Raw genomic sequence first — 17,750 nt, forward strand, 5'->3', positions numbered from 1 at the left:
TGGTAAGGCTATCATAGTGTTGAACGACCATGTCGAAAGGAAGTGACTGATCTCACTTGTCAAAGTTGTTTGGTGACAACCTGGTGCAACACATGGATGCTTACTGTAAGCGATTACACCGCAGCAAGTTCACTGGACTGACCCACCAGAGGATTCTATATGGATGGTAACTCCAGTGTCTATGGAACAAATCCTCTAACGAATGGTGATGCATGTGATCCTTAGACGTGATATCCCGAGCGTCTGTGCACCGATTGCTGCAGTTTACACTAGCCTAACGCAGTTCTTTTCAAAGCTGTCAATACGGTGGTGATTGGTTGCATCGAGGAGTGTATCAAGACTATGGTGGATAAACAGAGGATTCATCACTCCCGAGTACGGGAGAAGTTATCTCACGGCGCAATTCAGTATATGGCAATGACACTAAAACTGTGGCCACAGTGAGATTGAGTTGTTGCTCTATCCGAATTATGATACAGGTCATTGGTCCAGAAACTGAATACATAATATCGAGAGTAACCGGAGGTTGACACTATTTCTATACCTTCGTCTCGTCGAGATAACGATGATGAAATGATCGAATTGTACGGTAACCATATCGGTTGACAAGTAACTACTTTGCTGAATCCGAATCTATCGTGGCCATGATGCCTTGCTAGGGGCCAATCTTGGTCTTGATAAGTGAGACGATTAATTGGTGTTAATCGCGATGCTATACACTACCGGTATGATGAGGAGCCTATGGGTCACACCATAGAAGATAATTTAAGACTCAGGAAGAAGAAACGCGTTTTCGTCTTTTAAGGCAAAAGGGTATTTGGTAATTTCACAGTGCAATTAAATTTGCTGAGGTCGTAGCCTTATTTAATTTGTTAGAAAAATTAAATAAGTGAAATTACGGTTAATGTGTGTTCGCACATATTTAATTAAATCATCATTATTGTTAAATGTTAATTAAATATTAATTAATTTAATTAAAGATAATGATGAATTAAATAAATATCTAATTGGGAGTGTTTGGCAACATGGGTATTTGGGTTTAGCCTAAGTCCATTCCTATAGGAATAGGGCAACTTAAATAACACTATAAAGAAAATGTTTTAGTTGAAAATGATAAGTGTTTTTTTTTTTTTTTTTTTTTTCATTGAAAAGAGAAAACTTCAGCCCCAAAATACTCTCCTACGCCAGGTTTTGTTTTTGCCAAAATCAAATACCTTTTGTTTTCTTCTTGATTTCTTAAGGCCAATGAGGATCTAGCAAATCCCTCTTTGGTTCTTGTTGATTGTCTTCGTGTGGACCTCTACGGTTCGATCCTAACTTGGATCGGTAGCAAACACGTTTTGAACAATATGGTGGAGCCTCCAAACGTGGGTATGGTTTTCTTAAACCTTGAACTGATTTTTTTTGCAGATTTGATTATTTTATATAAACTGTGATTTTTGTACCCAGATCTTGGTTCTAAGGATCCATAGAGTTTATGTTTTTGTTTCTGCTACGTAACTGGGTCGTTTCCTAACATGTCTTAGCCTACACTTGCCCCTGTCAGTTTTTACTTGCTGCCTACCTCTTCTTTATGCCCATGGCTTTTTTCTGAGTTGTTTTGGAGGTGCATTTGTAGGAATTTGCTGGTGTTTGCAGGCCATCAGGAGGTTGTTTTCTTTCCTTAGGTCTGGCAGATGAGGCTACGTGGACACTAGATGCTTAACTTATGTACCTGCTTATTCCTTTTCAGGAGTTTTTTTGCATTTGACATTGTAGGTTTTGGGGAGTTTTTATCCAGGATTATGGACATTTTCCTGGCTGCTTAGGGGTTTGTGGTTCTGACTTGGTTTGGCTGGTAGCTGGATTGTCTGTTTCGGTAATTGCAAGGTTTCTGACAATAGGAATGTGGGTATTCTCTTCGTGGTTGTTTGGTAGCTGTAGCTGTAAGGTCAGTCTTAGATTTTGTTTTGTTCATTAATAAAGATAGGTTGATAATACTTCTTATAACTTTTTTTCACGAATATTAACTTGATAGTTTGTAATTGGTCAGTTACATTTGATAAAATGGATCCATTGTTGGGCAACAGGACCTTTGCATACTGCCATTACTTAGCTGATCGTCGTTTTATGAGAAAAAGTTAGTAAAAATGATTTATAGTGTAGTATTACGATTGTTCACTTTACATTTACTTCACCTAATTTTTTTTTTTTTACTCCAGCCATCTTTCTTGGTGATGGACAGGTTATTTTTTGTACACTTTTCAGGTGATTGATGGAACACTCAGGCTCTTTTTTTGCTTGTGCCCGTGGTAGACACTAGTGTTTTTTTTTTCTTTAGTTGCTTGGCCCAAGTTTCTGTGTTTAAGGGTAACTCTTTTAGGTTGTATTTTTTATTCTTAATAATATTACCCAAAAAATAGTTTATATTTGATGATGATTCATTTTCACACCGAATAAAAGCCTAAAGTTCCATACACTGTGAAACCCCATTGGTAAACTATTTAAGAATCAGTAGTTTAGTGGAAAACAACTCCGAATTTTAGTTGGTACAGCACATCGACCAAATGGGCCTAGAAAATATGATGGACAGCCCATTTTTTACATGTCTTCACCAAGTCATTGACTTACAAAAGCAAGGTTCTGCTAGAAATTATAATAATGAATAAGATTAGTCATTTTGTTCAATTGACTTCGAAAAACAAACTCTTGTGGACTATTGTATGTTAATATTGACGAAGCTGTTTAAAACTTAAAGGGCATTTAATGATACTCAAGAATGGTCGTTTTCAATGATGAATTAATATTAGAAATGAGGCTGAAAAAGATGGGAGAAGTTGCCTCCCATGACTTATTCAAAGGTTAATTGACTCCTTATTTCTAATTTGTATCAATCTTATCTTTTTGTTCAAAACCAATAAAAATAATCAACTACAACTTGAATGGTCAGTTGAGACCTAAAATGGCCATTGTTTTCTTTGTCAACAAAAGCGTATCGGTTGTACATCAAAAACATGAAAAGATACTTTACATCAACACGGTGAAATTTCAACCCAACAAAAAGATAATCTGTGTATTACATATAAATACAAAAGAACATTATCTTAAGACGAAAAAAAAAAAAAAAGAGAGAGAGAGAGAGAGAGAGATTATAGTGTGAAACTTTGAAAAATGAGATAGCTAGTTACTATTTATCATCGATCTGTGGACCTAAGTACTCAATTTCATCCATCTGTGAATTCTCTGGCACTTCAATCTCTTCCAACCACCTATAACACTCACCCTCCTCCGCATTCACTGAATTTTCCCATCTGCATACTATAAGATTCACAAGTGAGGAATGATTTACAAATTTTCTTCATAACTTCAAATTGATAAGAGAGATTAGTTTAATACTTTGATTGTCAAGTTTCACTTACTTGAGAAAGCAGAGAATGGAAACTCCTGTATGTGGAGCGTCTCGACCCAGCTTTCAATAGGGAGGTCCAAGCACATCGAGCACTGCACACGTGTATAGCTGTGAATTCGTGGATATTGCCGCCGGGGTTGGATACAATACAGAAGTGTCGCAAGGCGCTGTGAAATCTTGTCCGCTACCAACCTGCCAATCTAGCTGCAAATCATCGCAATATTGGCACATAAATGATCCCTCTCTACCTCATTCAAGTTAGTATGAGTACGGTGAAGTGTGTGTGTGTGTGCGTGTGCAAACTCTGATTGTTAAGGACTACTTCAGTTGTGAATGTGGCGGAGTGTCATGGGACTCACAGGATCAACCAAATCATAAGATTTTATGTGCATTGTTCCCAGGAGGAGTTTGCTAAACACAGTCATTTCAGGATGGTTATGCAAAGGGATAACGCAGTTGCAGGAAGAAAGAAAAGACATAGCTGCACAAAGAAGAACAAAAAGAAAGCTAATTACATAGCAGAATTTGGAAAAATACTTTGATAAAACTACAAAAAGAACATTCAAATTTCAGCTCATCCTATTTAGAACTGTAAAAGGGCCATTTCATTATGTTTAAAACCACAGACTGACTTATTAACCAATGAGAACATCTAGTCTTACCGAAAATTTCGAACACTTGTATATGGTTGTGTATGTCACAATTGGAGACCCTTAACTCCATCTTCCATTAGATGCCCTTTAGCTGCATCTTGAGCACTGAAGATCTTCTGCAGCCTATTGCTTAGCCCAACATCCTCTGGCTTCATATCATCTACAGGATAATATATATCAGCTAAAATACTCCACACTTTGGTTGATGTTAGAGTATCAGTTACATTACTGCACTTATTAAATGTATCCCATTGCTTTAATGCAAAGTTAAGTGCGATTTGGACCCCTGAATAGTAGAAAACATAACTAAAGCAAAGATTAAAAAAATACCCATATGTATTGTTGCTTAACACTTGGCCCAAGGAATCTATTAATAGTGCCATCTGTCAATACCAGCAGCAAATCTATTCATACCCACAGTAATTGTTTAATTGCACCCTCTTGTCTTCCTCCACTATTCATTACATCTATATCCAATTTATTGTTTAAATGCACTTGGAAAGTAAACACAATGAGAAACGACAAAGTACTCCCCAATCCAAGTAACCAGATTAATAGAAACTTCAAGGGATAATTTTAATGGCCCAACGTTAAGCTTATAGCCTCAGAATTTACCAAGCATTATCCATTTCATTGTTATATAGCTCCAAGCCATTAATTCTTAAATAAACGCCTACATGATTAAAATGAGTAGAAGAAACAAGATTTTGAAGTAACAAAATCTAACTTGAAATGGATTTTTCTGATCCTTAAAGAATGAGGCTAAAAGGTTGATAGAAAAGATTACTAGCTCTTATTATAATATCGAGTGTTGAATCCATCGATTTGGTAAAGGAATGATCTAAAATAATTTAGGAAAAAATAATGGAAGAGTTCAGTAGAACATGAAAACGCGACTGAATTGGTTTTAGTTAACACATAAGTAGCTAAAGTTTGGCAATTACTAACAATTTAACATTGATCAACACTTAGAACCACTTAACCAAGAATTTTGATCTTAGTAGATTCAAATATCAAATCTAATTTTATAAATTATTCTCGATTCAATTTTCAAATTTCTATACCAAATGTGACAATCGTTGACTTCAACTTTACACAGGAAAAGGCTCAAAATACTATAAATATATCAAAGTATGCATGGCAATTTCAAAACACATGCAAGCAATAACAGAACACAAAAAATCACAAAACCAACAACTCAAAACGAAATGAAATCAACAAAAGACTTGAAAACAAAAACAAAAAATTTACCAATAATTTTGCACAACTTGCTGACATCACAGAGCGGGCACAGAGCCGGGCCTTTGAACACATCTCTGCACCAACAAACAATTCTGCAGCGCTCGAGGACCTTCGGCTCTACACATCTTTGAATTTTGTTTCACATCTCTTCTTTTTGATAGCTTTAGGAGCATATCCAACCTTCTTCACATGCTCAACTCTTTCTCTTCTTTGCTCAACTCACGCCGCCCTCCATCGTCATCACAACTCTATAGTAAACCAAAACCACAACACCAATTCACCATGTCTCCTTCAATTTTACAGTTAGTTGAGATTAAAAACAAGCAAAACGCAGAAACGCCACAAGAAAAATCGAAAGTTGGCGTGGAGACGATGAGAAAGACAAGATTTTGAGAGAGTTGTTGATGGAAGAAACGGAGAGGTAGATGGATATGGATATAATAAGAAATGGACAAAGGGCAAAACCAGGGGCCATGGAGAAGAAAAGTGTGTATGTTTTGAGAAAACAACCTAAAACATGGAAAGCAAAAGCAGTTTTCATTTGTTTGCAATTCCCGCCCCTAGTTTGTGTGTTGAAACTGCCTAATCGCGACCCTGGTTTCCAAACAAGGATGTGAAATTACTGATTGCCTCTCGAAAACTGTTGGCAACTTGTCTTGTTTTGCTTCACTTAATTATAAAAGTAAATAAAAAGGAAAATGTAAAAACACGTGATTGATTAATTTAGTAATGTTGAGAATTACACAATTTCTTCCTTATTATAATTAAGGTCTAATATATTTGTATTTTCTTGTAAATAAAGGTAAATGATAGAGACATCAATTATTATCTTATTTTAACCAAATGGGGAAGATTATGACAACAGAGTTGAAAGATTAATAATAATAAATGAACATTAGGGACCACTTTAGAAATTAAAAAATGAATTTTAAATTACTTTTGCACATCCTTTGCAGATAAAATGTTAAAGATATATATTTCTAATTTAATGTATCGCATAAAATCGGATTTCAAGTTAACGATAATTCTATAATATATCCTTGCATAAAAAATTCTAAGATTTTTCTATAATTTAGTTTAAGAAATTAACTTAATATACACAAAGACCCTATATATTACTACAATCATACATTTGGTGTCGGTCCCTTTTTCTTTTTTTTAACTTTCATTTAAAAATTGATTCCAACTATTATTATTATTATTACTATACTACGATGATAATTTCATACTAAAAATGTCGCTAAGTTTCATGTTATTTTTATAATTTTTTTAAAAAGAGAATTTTAAAAATATATTTATATAATGTTAAAAACAGTTGGGATATAAATATTTATATATAAATAAAAAGTCATATTTTTAATATATACTATATAATATATAAATAGTACAATATATTTTAAACTAAAATCAGATCCTCATATGTTTAGTTACTATTCAATAACCATTTGAAAAATAGCAAATATATTATGAGCTATGTAATTGGAAAATGTTATATGATGAAGTTTTAAAATTAAGTTAATAAAATTCATTTGATAATATTTTTCATAATATGTGAAAAAATCATTCACCATAATACACATAGAAGATCGACTTTGTGATACTTAACAATTTATATTGGCATTAAAAGTTCTTAAGTTGTCCTTGTAATATATATCATATATAACACGAAAATTGATGAAATAACCATATCTGAGGGTCTTAATAAAAAAATGACAAACTCTAAGTGTCTCTCTCATTATAATTAGGAAATTTACAATAACCATATAGGCAAAAGTCTTGTAATTTATATTTTAAAAACTTACATTTTTAGGTTAGATATAGATCTTAAAAAAAAATAATAATAAAAAAAAAAAATAGTTGATAAAATTTAGGAGAGACTCGTAAAATTTCAGAAGAGACATTTTTAAATTACAACATACCTCTCAAAATTTTAAATAGCCCTTATAAACTTATAATAATGACCTATAAATGCTAACTATTATTTGGCCAAAATATTATGAAAATACCTACAAACAATTTTGAAATTACAAGAATCTCAAAAAGTTTTGTAAAAAATACGAAATCTTAACATTACAAGGAATCTCGTCATTTTTTAAAAAAATTAGAGAATTTTTTTTTTTTTTTTTTTTGGTTCATAAATATCTATATGTTAGTAATAAAAAACAGAAATTTCACGTCCAAAAGCGTAGTACACATGGAAAACTATTTTCATCCCATATTGACCCAAAAAAAAAAATCTACACCAGTTGCATCAAATCAAATGATTTTTTTTTTATTATAAATATAAACATAAATAATATTTTTACATGTAAAAATGATATAAAATCATGATTATCATATGCTCAAACCGTCAACTGTTAGTTTTGGTGAAGATTGGAGAATGAAAAATAGACATACGGAAAAGACAGGGGTTATTTTGTATTTAATTAAAGTTTAGTGTTCAATTTGGTGATTTCATCCTATTTTCCTTATAACTATATAGCACGATTAGACGAATATAGGGCAATTCCATATTAATGATAATGATATTCAATGTTAATTCTTATAACTTATATATTATCAAGATTTTTTTGTAGAAGATATTTAAATGGGAATTTCCCCAAACATGTTAACAGAAAAAAAAAAAAAAAAAAAGGTTTGTTAACATGCACTTTTAAGGATATACATTTAAATTTTATTTTTTTATAAAATTAAAATATATGTTTTTTTTTTTTTTTTTTTTGGTATTAATATCATTAAAACTTTATAATTTGCTCGGCTTTTACTTTTTTATTGAAATCTGAATAATGTTTATATAATTTTATCTAAAGACTTTTTAAGTTTTGAAGGTAAAAACTTGGGTTTAATTTACTCTTTTCCTATCAGATCGGTAGTATTAAACTTATTTGTTTTATTCAAAAATATTAAATACCTCTATCAGCTATTAGTGGGTTTTTTATATTTTTTTTTAATATTTTTAAAGGTTTTAATATTTTCTTAAAAGAAGTTGATAAGTACAATTTTTGAAGGAATTTGAGATAGAAATACATAGACTTTAAGCACTCTAAATAACTTTTTATATGCCTAAATTCTTTATCATAAAGAGTTTATCCATAAACAAGAGTCCAACAAATTTCTATTCTGTAAATATAATTAAAGAGTGAGTTTGATTCTCTTTATCTAAAGAATCAAATTTTATTCTCTATTCTAATTTTTTTATAAATTATAATTTTCTATACATTTTGTTTTTTAATCTCTCTCTTATTAAATTTCTTTCTTAAAAAAACTTTTTTCCTCCTACAATAGTCTTTTTAGTTGTCTATATATTCATGCTCTAATTTTCTTTTCTCTAAAACATGAATTTTCAAACTGGTAGTAATGTAAATTTGTTTATTGGTTTCGTTGAAAATTCTCAATTTTCAACCCAATTTTCAAACTCTGATGATATATCTATTTTCACCGATCATCAAGAATAACATCGACTAAACTAATAAAAAGGAAAAGAGGTGGAAAGATTGTGCAGGAGAAGATGGAATTGAATATAACTGTTTAACTTATAAAGAAAAAAAGGGATAGTGATGAAATATAAAGAGGGAAATTTAGGAAAGAGAAAAGGGAGGAAAAAAATAAAAATCATAAATGTTTTGTGGGAAAATGTAAAATAAAGAATTAAAATTTAAAAAGTTTATTGAATTTGAATAAAAATTTTGTTTTTTATAGTTAGAAATTAATGAAAATACTCTTTATTTATACGAAAGATACTATTTAAAATAAAAAATCACTATTAGAAATGCTCTTAGAAGTAAAATAATATTGTCAATTTGTAATGTACCAAGAAGTAGATAAAGGTTATTTAAATGAGTAGAAATGTATTTGTTCATTTTAAACAAATATAATACTGTCGATTTAATTAAAAATAATTATAATTTTCATTAAGTGAAAAATGAAAAAACAAAAACTTATTTTCCCATCTTAATCTCTAAAAAAAATCATTTTTAAATAGAAAAATACTAAATAAGAATTTTTAAAAAATTGTTTATTTCATTAGTTTTATTTATTCTTTGACTAATCAGTAATACTACACTCATAAACATTTCTTACAAACTTTTCTCAATAACACTGACATGACAGTTCGTAATTGGTCAACTCACTATAGGTCATGCTTGCCCAATAATAGATTCTGTCTGACCAAATGCGATCTACCACGTCAGTGTTAGTGAGAAAGTTTATGAGAAATGTTTGTCAACCTATCTTTGTTCTTGAGTAATATTTAATAACCACAATAGTCCAACCATTTTTTCAAAGTATAAATACTCTTAAAAAATACCCCAAAAAAAATTATTGAAGCATTTTTTAGTTAAGTATTATTAAGTTAATTAAAAGTGCATATATAAACTTTCAATAAAAATTAATTCACAATCCAATCTCATAAACTTTTTTATAAATCTAATACGGTAGCTTGCAATTAATTTTTGATAAATTTTTTTTATCTGATGAATTTATCAAAAATCAATTATGAACTAGTCTATCAAATTTATAAAAGAAAATTAGCGATAACGGCAACCATATATATTTATATAGAAAGCTGTGGTTGATTAAGTTGCAGGAGGATGGAGCCATGGATTTGTCATATCAAAGCTGTATGTGTTGGTATTGCTAATCACTTAGTTGGAGCCCACTGTACGGATTGATGTGTCCCAAAAGGATCATAGTACATTGAATTCTTCTTTCTTCTTTATTTTCATATTTCCAACTTTTTCTCTAATTCCCAATCAACTTTTCTTCTTTTATTATTACGTTTACAAATCTGAAAGCTATTCAAAAATTCTCCTACCAAACTATATCCAATCCTATGCGGTATTGAGAATATAAATAAAACGATAATTTGGTGAATAATACCATATATCATAACATATTTTGGGATATATAATATTTATGCAATTATTATTTAAATCCAATCACAAGAAATAACCTAGCAGAATTCCTCCTTTGATATTATTATAAAAACTTTGTAATAGAATATATCATTAACAATTTTCTTCAATTTACATAAACCCAGTATCAGTAATGTAATTTTTATTATTAAATTACCCATTTAAGTAAAATTTGCTAAATCAAAACCAACTAAACTAGTAATGGTAAATTAACAATTATTTAAAGAAAATCTTAACTTCACTTCTTTAAGTACAATGCAAGAAATTTGTAGAAGGGGCAGTTTGGGAATTTCAAGTAGAAGATGAGGATAGTCATAAGTTCACGTGGCATCCACATGGGGGAGAGTGGCTTGCCTCAGAAGAGAAGGCATAAGGCACGTGTCGATCTTTACTTGCACCGATCTAACTCTCACCTTATCACCTTCACCCTATTCTTCTTTTTATATTCTTATATATAAGGGCTCTAATCTTTGAACGCGTATTCTTTTTCATTTTCATTTTTATTTTAAGAAATTTCTTGAAATAACAAAACAAAAATCCTTACCATTTTAATGACTAATTGGTTTAAATTTGGTACTACAATCTTTTCTTTAAAATATGTCAAAGTCATGTAACCGAGAACTTATTATTAGTCCCTAAAATATATAATATTTTTCAATGAAACAATAAAAAGGAAATTCATTATTGGACTAACTCCATTTCAATATTCTTTAAATCCTGCTCCTCCAAGCAGACTTCTTGTAACTGTCGAATTTACAGGTCAATTTGTTTGTTTTCATTTTTCATGTAGAAATTGTATGTGGAAATAAACTATATATAGAGATGGGGTCCGATGTACCTTTTACAGAAGTGGATCAATCAAACTCGGGTGAAAGTGACAAGTTCCCACGTACATTGTTAAAAATAAGTGATGGAGCCACCAAAATCATTGCAGCTTCTTGTTATCCGCACCAACACATACATCAAGCGGCATGGTCATTGAGGTGCCCGTGCCTCCACCTTCAAAACGTCCCCGACAGATGGCTCTTACAATTGAATTCACTTTCACCCTTTTGATTTTAAGCAAAGATGGCTCTAAGTTAAGAGTGCAGAGGTTGTAAAATCAACCATTCAAGAGCAAATGAGGCTAACTATTATCCCATGAGAGAAACACAAGAAACTCACATCAACTCTTAAGGTGGGCACATGTACTTATAAAGTGCGATGATACTAATAGTGTCATTCCGCAATAAAACTGGCGATGAAGATAATAGTGTCATGCTACAATAAAATAGGCGATGAAGATAATAGTGTTATCCAATGTTTTAATAGCCAACCTGAAGTGAAACTCAGCAAAGTTAAGTCTCCAAAAGTTTAAAATCTAACAAAAACACTCCCCACCAAAACTCATCTCACATTTCCCCCAATTGTCTCACTAATTGTTGACAATAGCCGATTTAGTTTTGCAATTTCCGAACGATTCACTCACCAGAAATCATTTCCATCGCCACTATTGCACTCACCGACCCTTCCTCTTCAAAACCCCCAACATTATAGCCTTCAATTGTTCGTCGAACGTCGTCCTAATCTTTATGGTTTTCAGTAATAAAAAAATTGAAAACCCAACTAGGTGAAAACCCCAAGTCTTGGTTGAACCGACTGAGATAGGCTATGTTTTAAAACACTGGTGTTATCCTTCAATAAGACAAGGGATAAAGATAACCATGTTATTCTTCAATAAGATAGGTGATTGAGATAATAGTATTATTCTTCAATAAGCCAGATATATGTACCTCACCCATTTCATAAACACACGTGCATCCATCCCACTGAAAATTTTTCTAATAGTAAACTAGACAGTAGAGAGTATTAACTTCACACCCTGCATGTACAGTTCCAAGAGCAAAAACAAGGCTATGCAATAACTGGCTCCCCTCCTGTAATACAACTTTGTATTTAACTGTTTACATGTGGGTGCTATTTGGCCTATATCTCTCAAACCATACATGACATCTGAATGGAATCAATAAATAATTATATATCATTCAGTATGTACTCCACAACAATATTGATGATTTACAAGATATGGATCTTTATTATGATTGTACAACAAAGAATTTGATTTCAAGGAAACAAATTGAGAAAATCGAGAGGTAAGATTGTCCCTCGTCTTACAGGAACAATTGATTGAAATAATTAACCAAAAACTCTGGTACAATGTGTTGCTAGCCATTAACTAATGTTCTTTTTATTTATTTCTTGTGATGACTCTTTGAGTTAGATCTAAAAGTGCCCGTCTTGACTTCCTTACTTCTTCATCATCGGTCTCCGGTAGAGCATCAATTGCCGCCGCAGCAAGGTTGGCATGGTTCGTGGCTAGCTCTCTTGTCCTTTGAATTCCACGACTCTTCCCAAGGTATTCAAGGGCCTGTATTTCCAGATAAACTTTTAAGTATGGAATGTTTGACAAGACAATAATGCTTATTACTAAGAACATTCCTTGATGAAAAATATCACACTTACAAACTACCATAAAAACATCTTCATATGAATTATTTCTACACTATTGTATAATTACCACATCATATCACTCAATTTCTATTTAGTTATCACTCACTTATATGTACTTACAATATCAACATTCGAAGGATTTTCAAAACCTTGATCAACAACTGCACGCAACTGGGGGAATTCTTCCATTGCAAACAATATTGGAGCCGTTACAATTCCCTACACCAGAAAAAAAAAGGCATATCAGGTATCAACATTAACAAATTACTGAACAATAATCGTTCTTTGCAAAAAAGTAATGCTTCATGGTAAGGAAGGAAAATCCACACACAGAAAATGCTGTATGGCAACAATTAAAAACTTTAGAAGCCTAGAACCCTATAATACCAGTAAAATATTGAGACATAAAGGATAGATACATTACATGCCGTATGTCAGATAAAGATCCCTTTCCAAGGGAAGCTGATGTGCCTGTGAAATCAAGAACGTCATCTATCAATTGATAGGCCAGTCCCTGAAAAGGGAAGAAGAGTTTGTAAGAAGAAAGAAAGCTGAAAAAGACATTGAGAAAATAAACTACCGTAAAATGTAATATCTATTTTCTAAAATGGTATTTTGCATACAAAACAGCAATTTCAGGCTCATCCACTCATAGGGGAATGCTAATAATGGTATGTGGTAGTTTGGAGAAAAAGTGAGTTAGACCCATAAAACAAAATTCCTCTATACTTTATTAACCATCTAGTGGCTGGCAACATTCAGCAATCGCAATACACCACTTAGCTAGCTATACTCGTATTCTTCAGCAGAATTAAATTTAAGATCATTTAGAAAACCTTGAGCAGGGCAGAGATAGATACAGTCTGAATAAAGCTAACAGAAATGACCATGATATAGTCATATTATTTGGTTGGACTATATTTACTATGGCTAACCTTCTACACCATGACAAAGAGTGCAACAAGGGAAAAAATTAAATGGCGCCATTTTCTTGATTCATATGCAAAGACTCCAATACGAACTTTCCCGATTTGAATAAACCTCAAGGAATGTACAAACCAGATTTTTTCCATACTCAAAAGCCAACATTGCAACTTCTGTCGATTGTCCAGCAAGAAGGGCAATTGCCTTGCAGCTATTGGATATCAACGATGCAGTCTTGTAGTATGTTTTTTGCATATAATATTCCATGCTGCATTTGTTAGAAAATATTTCACATAGTTAGCTGCAGACAAGGTATGTTAAGGTACTTAAAAATCCTGAAAGGTTATAACTAAGTTCAATATGATTAAAACAAGTAACAATTCCATCCGATCCCATTCACAGTTATGAACGAAGGTCTAACTCTTTAATTTTGACTATAGGAGACTGATATTACTCTGTCAGACCCATCTGTCCACCTGATTTTCTTCCGAAACAAATACCTTCACCATTTCAAAAGACTGGCAAAGGTAAGCATTCCAGTATATGTATGGGCTTCAATCGTTTATATTCTACGACAATTGTACTTTTTTTCACAAATTTTCCAGTAATAACAGGATTTCATGCTGGGGAAGGTTGCATATAAAACTTTCATTCTTGATTATATACCCAAAAAGTAAACATGACTAAGAAAACTTAAGCTGATGGTAAGATAGCTGACTTCACTACCAAGTTGAATATATATATGTGTGTGTGTGTGTGTGTGTGTGTGTGTGTATACATATGTTGTACGTTTGTTAAATGCTTGTGTCAGACCTAACTCTATTAGATGGAAAAGTAACAGAGCAGTGTTTGATGGATTTCTAAAATCACACAGGGTTAAATGAAATCACAGAAAACCACAGGGTGGGAAACATCAACAGTCTCTTTGTTTGTGTTGGGGGGGGAGGGAGTTCTGGGCTAAACACAGTCATTTCGATGGTTATGCAAAGGGATAACGCAGTTGCAGGAAGAAAGAAAGACATAGCTGCACAAAGAAGAACAAAAAGAAAGCTAATTACATAGCAGAATTTGGAAAAATACTTTGATAAAACTACAAAAAGAACATTCAAATTTCAGCTCATCCTATTTAGAACTGTAAAAGGGCCATTTCATTATGTTTAAAACCACAGACTGACTTATTAACCAATGAGAACATCTAGTCTTACCGAAAATTTCGAACACTTGTATATGGTTGTGTATGTCACAATTGGAGACCCTTAACTCCATCTTCCATTAGATGCCCTTTAGCTGCATCTTGAGCACTGGAAGATCTTCTGCAGCCTATTGCTTAGCCCAACATCCTCTGGCTTCATATCATCTACAGGATAATATATATCAGCTAAAATACTCCACACTTTGGTTGATGTTAGAGTATCAGTTACATTACTGCACTTATTAAATGTATCCCATTGCTTTAATGCAAAGTTAAGTGCGATTTGGACCCCACTGAATAGTAGAAAAACATAACTAAAGCAAAGATTAAAAAAATACCCATATGTATTGTTGCTTAACCTTGGCCCAAGGAATCTATTAATAGTGCCATCTGTCAATACCAGCAGCTATAATCTATTCATACCCACAGTAATTGTTTAATTGCACCCTCTTGTCTTCCTCCACTATTCATTACATCTATATCCAATTTATTGTTTAAATGCACTTGGAAAGTAAACACACATGAGAAACGACAAAGTACTCCCCAATCCACAGTAACCAGATTAATAGAAACTTCAAGGGATAATTTTAATGGCCCAACGTTAAGCTTATAGCCATCAGAATTTACCAAGTCATTATCCATTTCATTGTTATATAGCTCCAAGCCATTAATTCTTAAATAAACGCCTACATGATTAAAATGAGTAGAAGAAACAAGATTTTGAAGTAACAAAATCTAACTTGAAATGGATTTTTCTGATCCTTAAAGAATGAGGCTAAAAGGTTGATAGAAAAGATTACTAGCTCTTATTATAATATCGAGTGGTTGAATCCATCGATATTGGTAAAAGGAATGATCTAAAATAATTTAGGAAAAAATAATGGAAGAGTTCAGTAGAACATGAAAACGCGACTGAATTGGTTTTAGTTAACACATAAGTAGCTAAAGTTTGGCAATTACTAACAATTTAACCATCTATCAACACTTAGAACCACTTAACCAAGAATTTTGATTCTTAGTAGATTCAAATATCAAATCTAATTTTATAAATTATTCTCAGATTCATTTTCAAATTTCTATACCAAATGTGACATCGTTGACTTCAACTTTACACAGGAAAAGGCTCAAAATACTATAAATATATCAAAGTATGCATGGCAATTTCAAAACACATGCAAGCAATAACAGAACACAAAAAATCACAAAACCAACAACTCAAAACGAAATGAAATCAACAAAAGACTTGAAAACAAAAACAAAAAATTTACCAATAATTTTGCACAACTTGCTGACATCACAGAGCGGGCACAGAGCCGGGCCTTTGAACACATCTCTGCACCAACAAACAATTCTGCAGCGCTCGAGGACCTTCGGCTCTACACATCTTTGAATTTTGTTTCTACATCTCTTCTTTTTGATAGCTTTAGGAGCATATCCAACCTTCTTCACATGCTCAACTCTTTCTCTTCTTTGCTCAATCACGCCGCCCTCCATCGTCATCACAACTCTATATAGTAAACCAAAACCACACACCAATTCAACCATGTCTCCTTCAAGTATTTACAGTTAGTTGAGATTAAAAACAAGCAAAACACAGAAACGCCACAAGAAAAATCGAAAGTTGGCGTGGAGACGATGAGAAAGACAAGATTTTGAGAGAGTTGTTGATGGAAGAAACGGAGAGGTAGATGGATATGGATATATATAAGAAATGGACAAAGGGCAAAACCAGGGGCCATGGAGAAGAAAAGTGTGTATGTTTTGAGAAAACAACCTAAAACTAATGGAAAGCAAAAGCAGTTTTCATTTGTTTGCAATTCCCGCCCCTAGTTTGTGTGTTGAAACTGCCTAATCGCGACCCTGGTATTCCAAACAAGGATGTGAAATTACTGATTGCCTCTCGAAAACTGTTGGCAACTTGTCTTGTTTTGCTTCACTTAATTATAAAAGTAAATAAAAAGGAAAATGTAAAAACACGTGATTGATTAATTTAGTAATGTTGAGAATTACACAATTTCTTCCTTATTATAATTAAGGTCTAATATATTTGTATTTTCTTGTAAATAAGGTAAATGATAGAGACAATCAATTATTATCTTATTTTAACCAAATGGGGGAAGATTATGACAACAGAGTTGAAAGATTAATAATAATAAATGAACATTAGGGACCACTTTAGAAATTAAAAAATGAATTTTAAATTACTTTTGCACATCCTTTGCAAGATAAAATGTTAAAGATATATATTTCTAATTTAATGTATCGCATAAAATCGGATTTCAAAGTTAACGATAATTCTATAATATATCCTTGCATAAAAAATTCTAGATTTTTCTATAATTTAGTTTAAGAAATTAACTTAATATACACAAAGACCCTATCATATTACTACAATCATACATTTGGTGTCGGTCCCTTTTTCTTTTTTTAACTTTCATTTGAAAAATTGATTCCAACTATTATTATTATTATTACTACTACTACGATGATAATTTCATACTAAAAATGTCGCTAAGTTTCATGTTATTTTTATAATTTTTTTAAAAAGAGAATTTTAAAAATATATTTATATAATGTTAAAAACAGTTTGGGAATATAAATATTTATATATAAATAAAAAGTCATATTTTTAATATATACTATATAATATATAAGAATAGTACAATATATTTTAAACTAAAATCAGATCCTCATATGTTTAGTTACTATTCAATAACCATTTGAAAAATAGCAAATATATTATGAGGCTATGTAATTGGAAAATGTTATATGATGAAGTTTTAAAATGTAAGTTAATAAAATTCATTTGATAATATTTTTCATAATATGTGAAAAAATCATTCACCATAATACAATAGAAGATCGACTTTGTGATACTTCAACAATTTATATTGGCATTAAAAGTTCTTAAGTTGTCCTTGTAATATATATCATATATAACACGAAAA

At 31.7% G+C, this 17,750-nt stretch overlaps 2 protein-coding genes across 2 annotated transcripts in view; both read right to left on the reverse strand.

The window, feature by feature from the left end:
* Positions 1 to 3,451: 3,451 nt before the first annotated feature.
* LOC116129183 (plant cysteine oxidase 2-like) lies at positions 3,452 to 4,453 on the reverse strand. The gene is made up of 4 exons (XM_031414929.1): positions 4,435 to 4,453; positions 4,100 to 4,327; positions 3,748 to 3,869; positions 3,452 to 3,592 (listed from the first exon to the last, which is right to left on the reverse strand). Exons 1-4 carry the CDS (start codon positions 4,451 to 4,453, stop codon positions 3,452 to 3,454), a joined length of 510 nt encoding a protein of 169 aa, XP_031270789.1.
* Positions 4,454 to 12,250: 7,797 nt separating this feature from the next.
* LOC116129190 (solanesyl diphosphate synthase 3, chloroplastic/mitochondrial) overlaps positions 12,251 to 17,750 on the reverse strand; it is a 29,231-nt gene continuing 23,731 nt past the window's right edge. The window contains 4 exon segments of the mRNA XM_031414934.1: positions 12,251 to 12,603; positions 12,807 to 12,905; positions 13,111 to 13,200; positions 13,746 to 13,878. Coding sequence (XP_031270794.1) covers positions 12,424 to 12,603; positions 12,807 to 12,905; positions 13,111 to 13,200; positions 13,746 to 13,878 — 502 coding nt within the window. The 3' untranslated portion in view covers positions 12,251 to 12,423.

Source organism: Pistacia vera, unplaced genomic scaffold (assembly GCF_008641045.1).
Source record: "Pistacia vera cultivar Batoury unplaced genomic scaffold, PisVer_v2 Contig209, whole genome shotgun sequence".
NCBI lineage: Eukaryota > Viridiplantae > Streptophyta > Magnoliopsida > Sapindales > Anacardiaceae > Pistacia > Pistacia vera.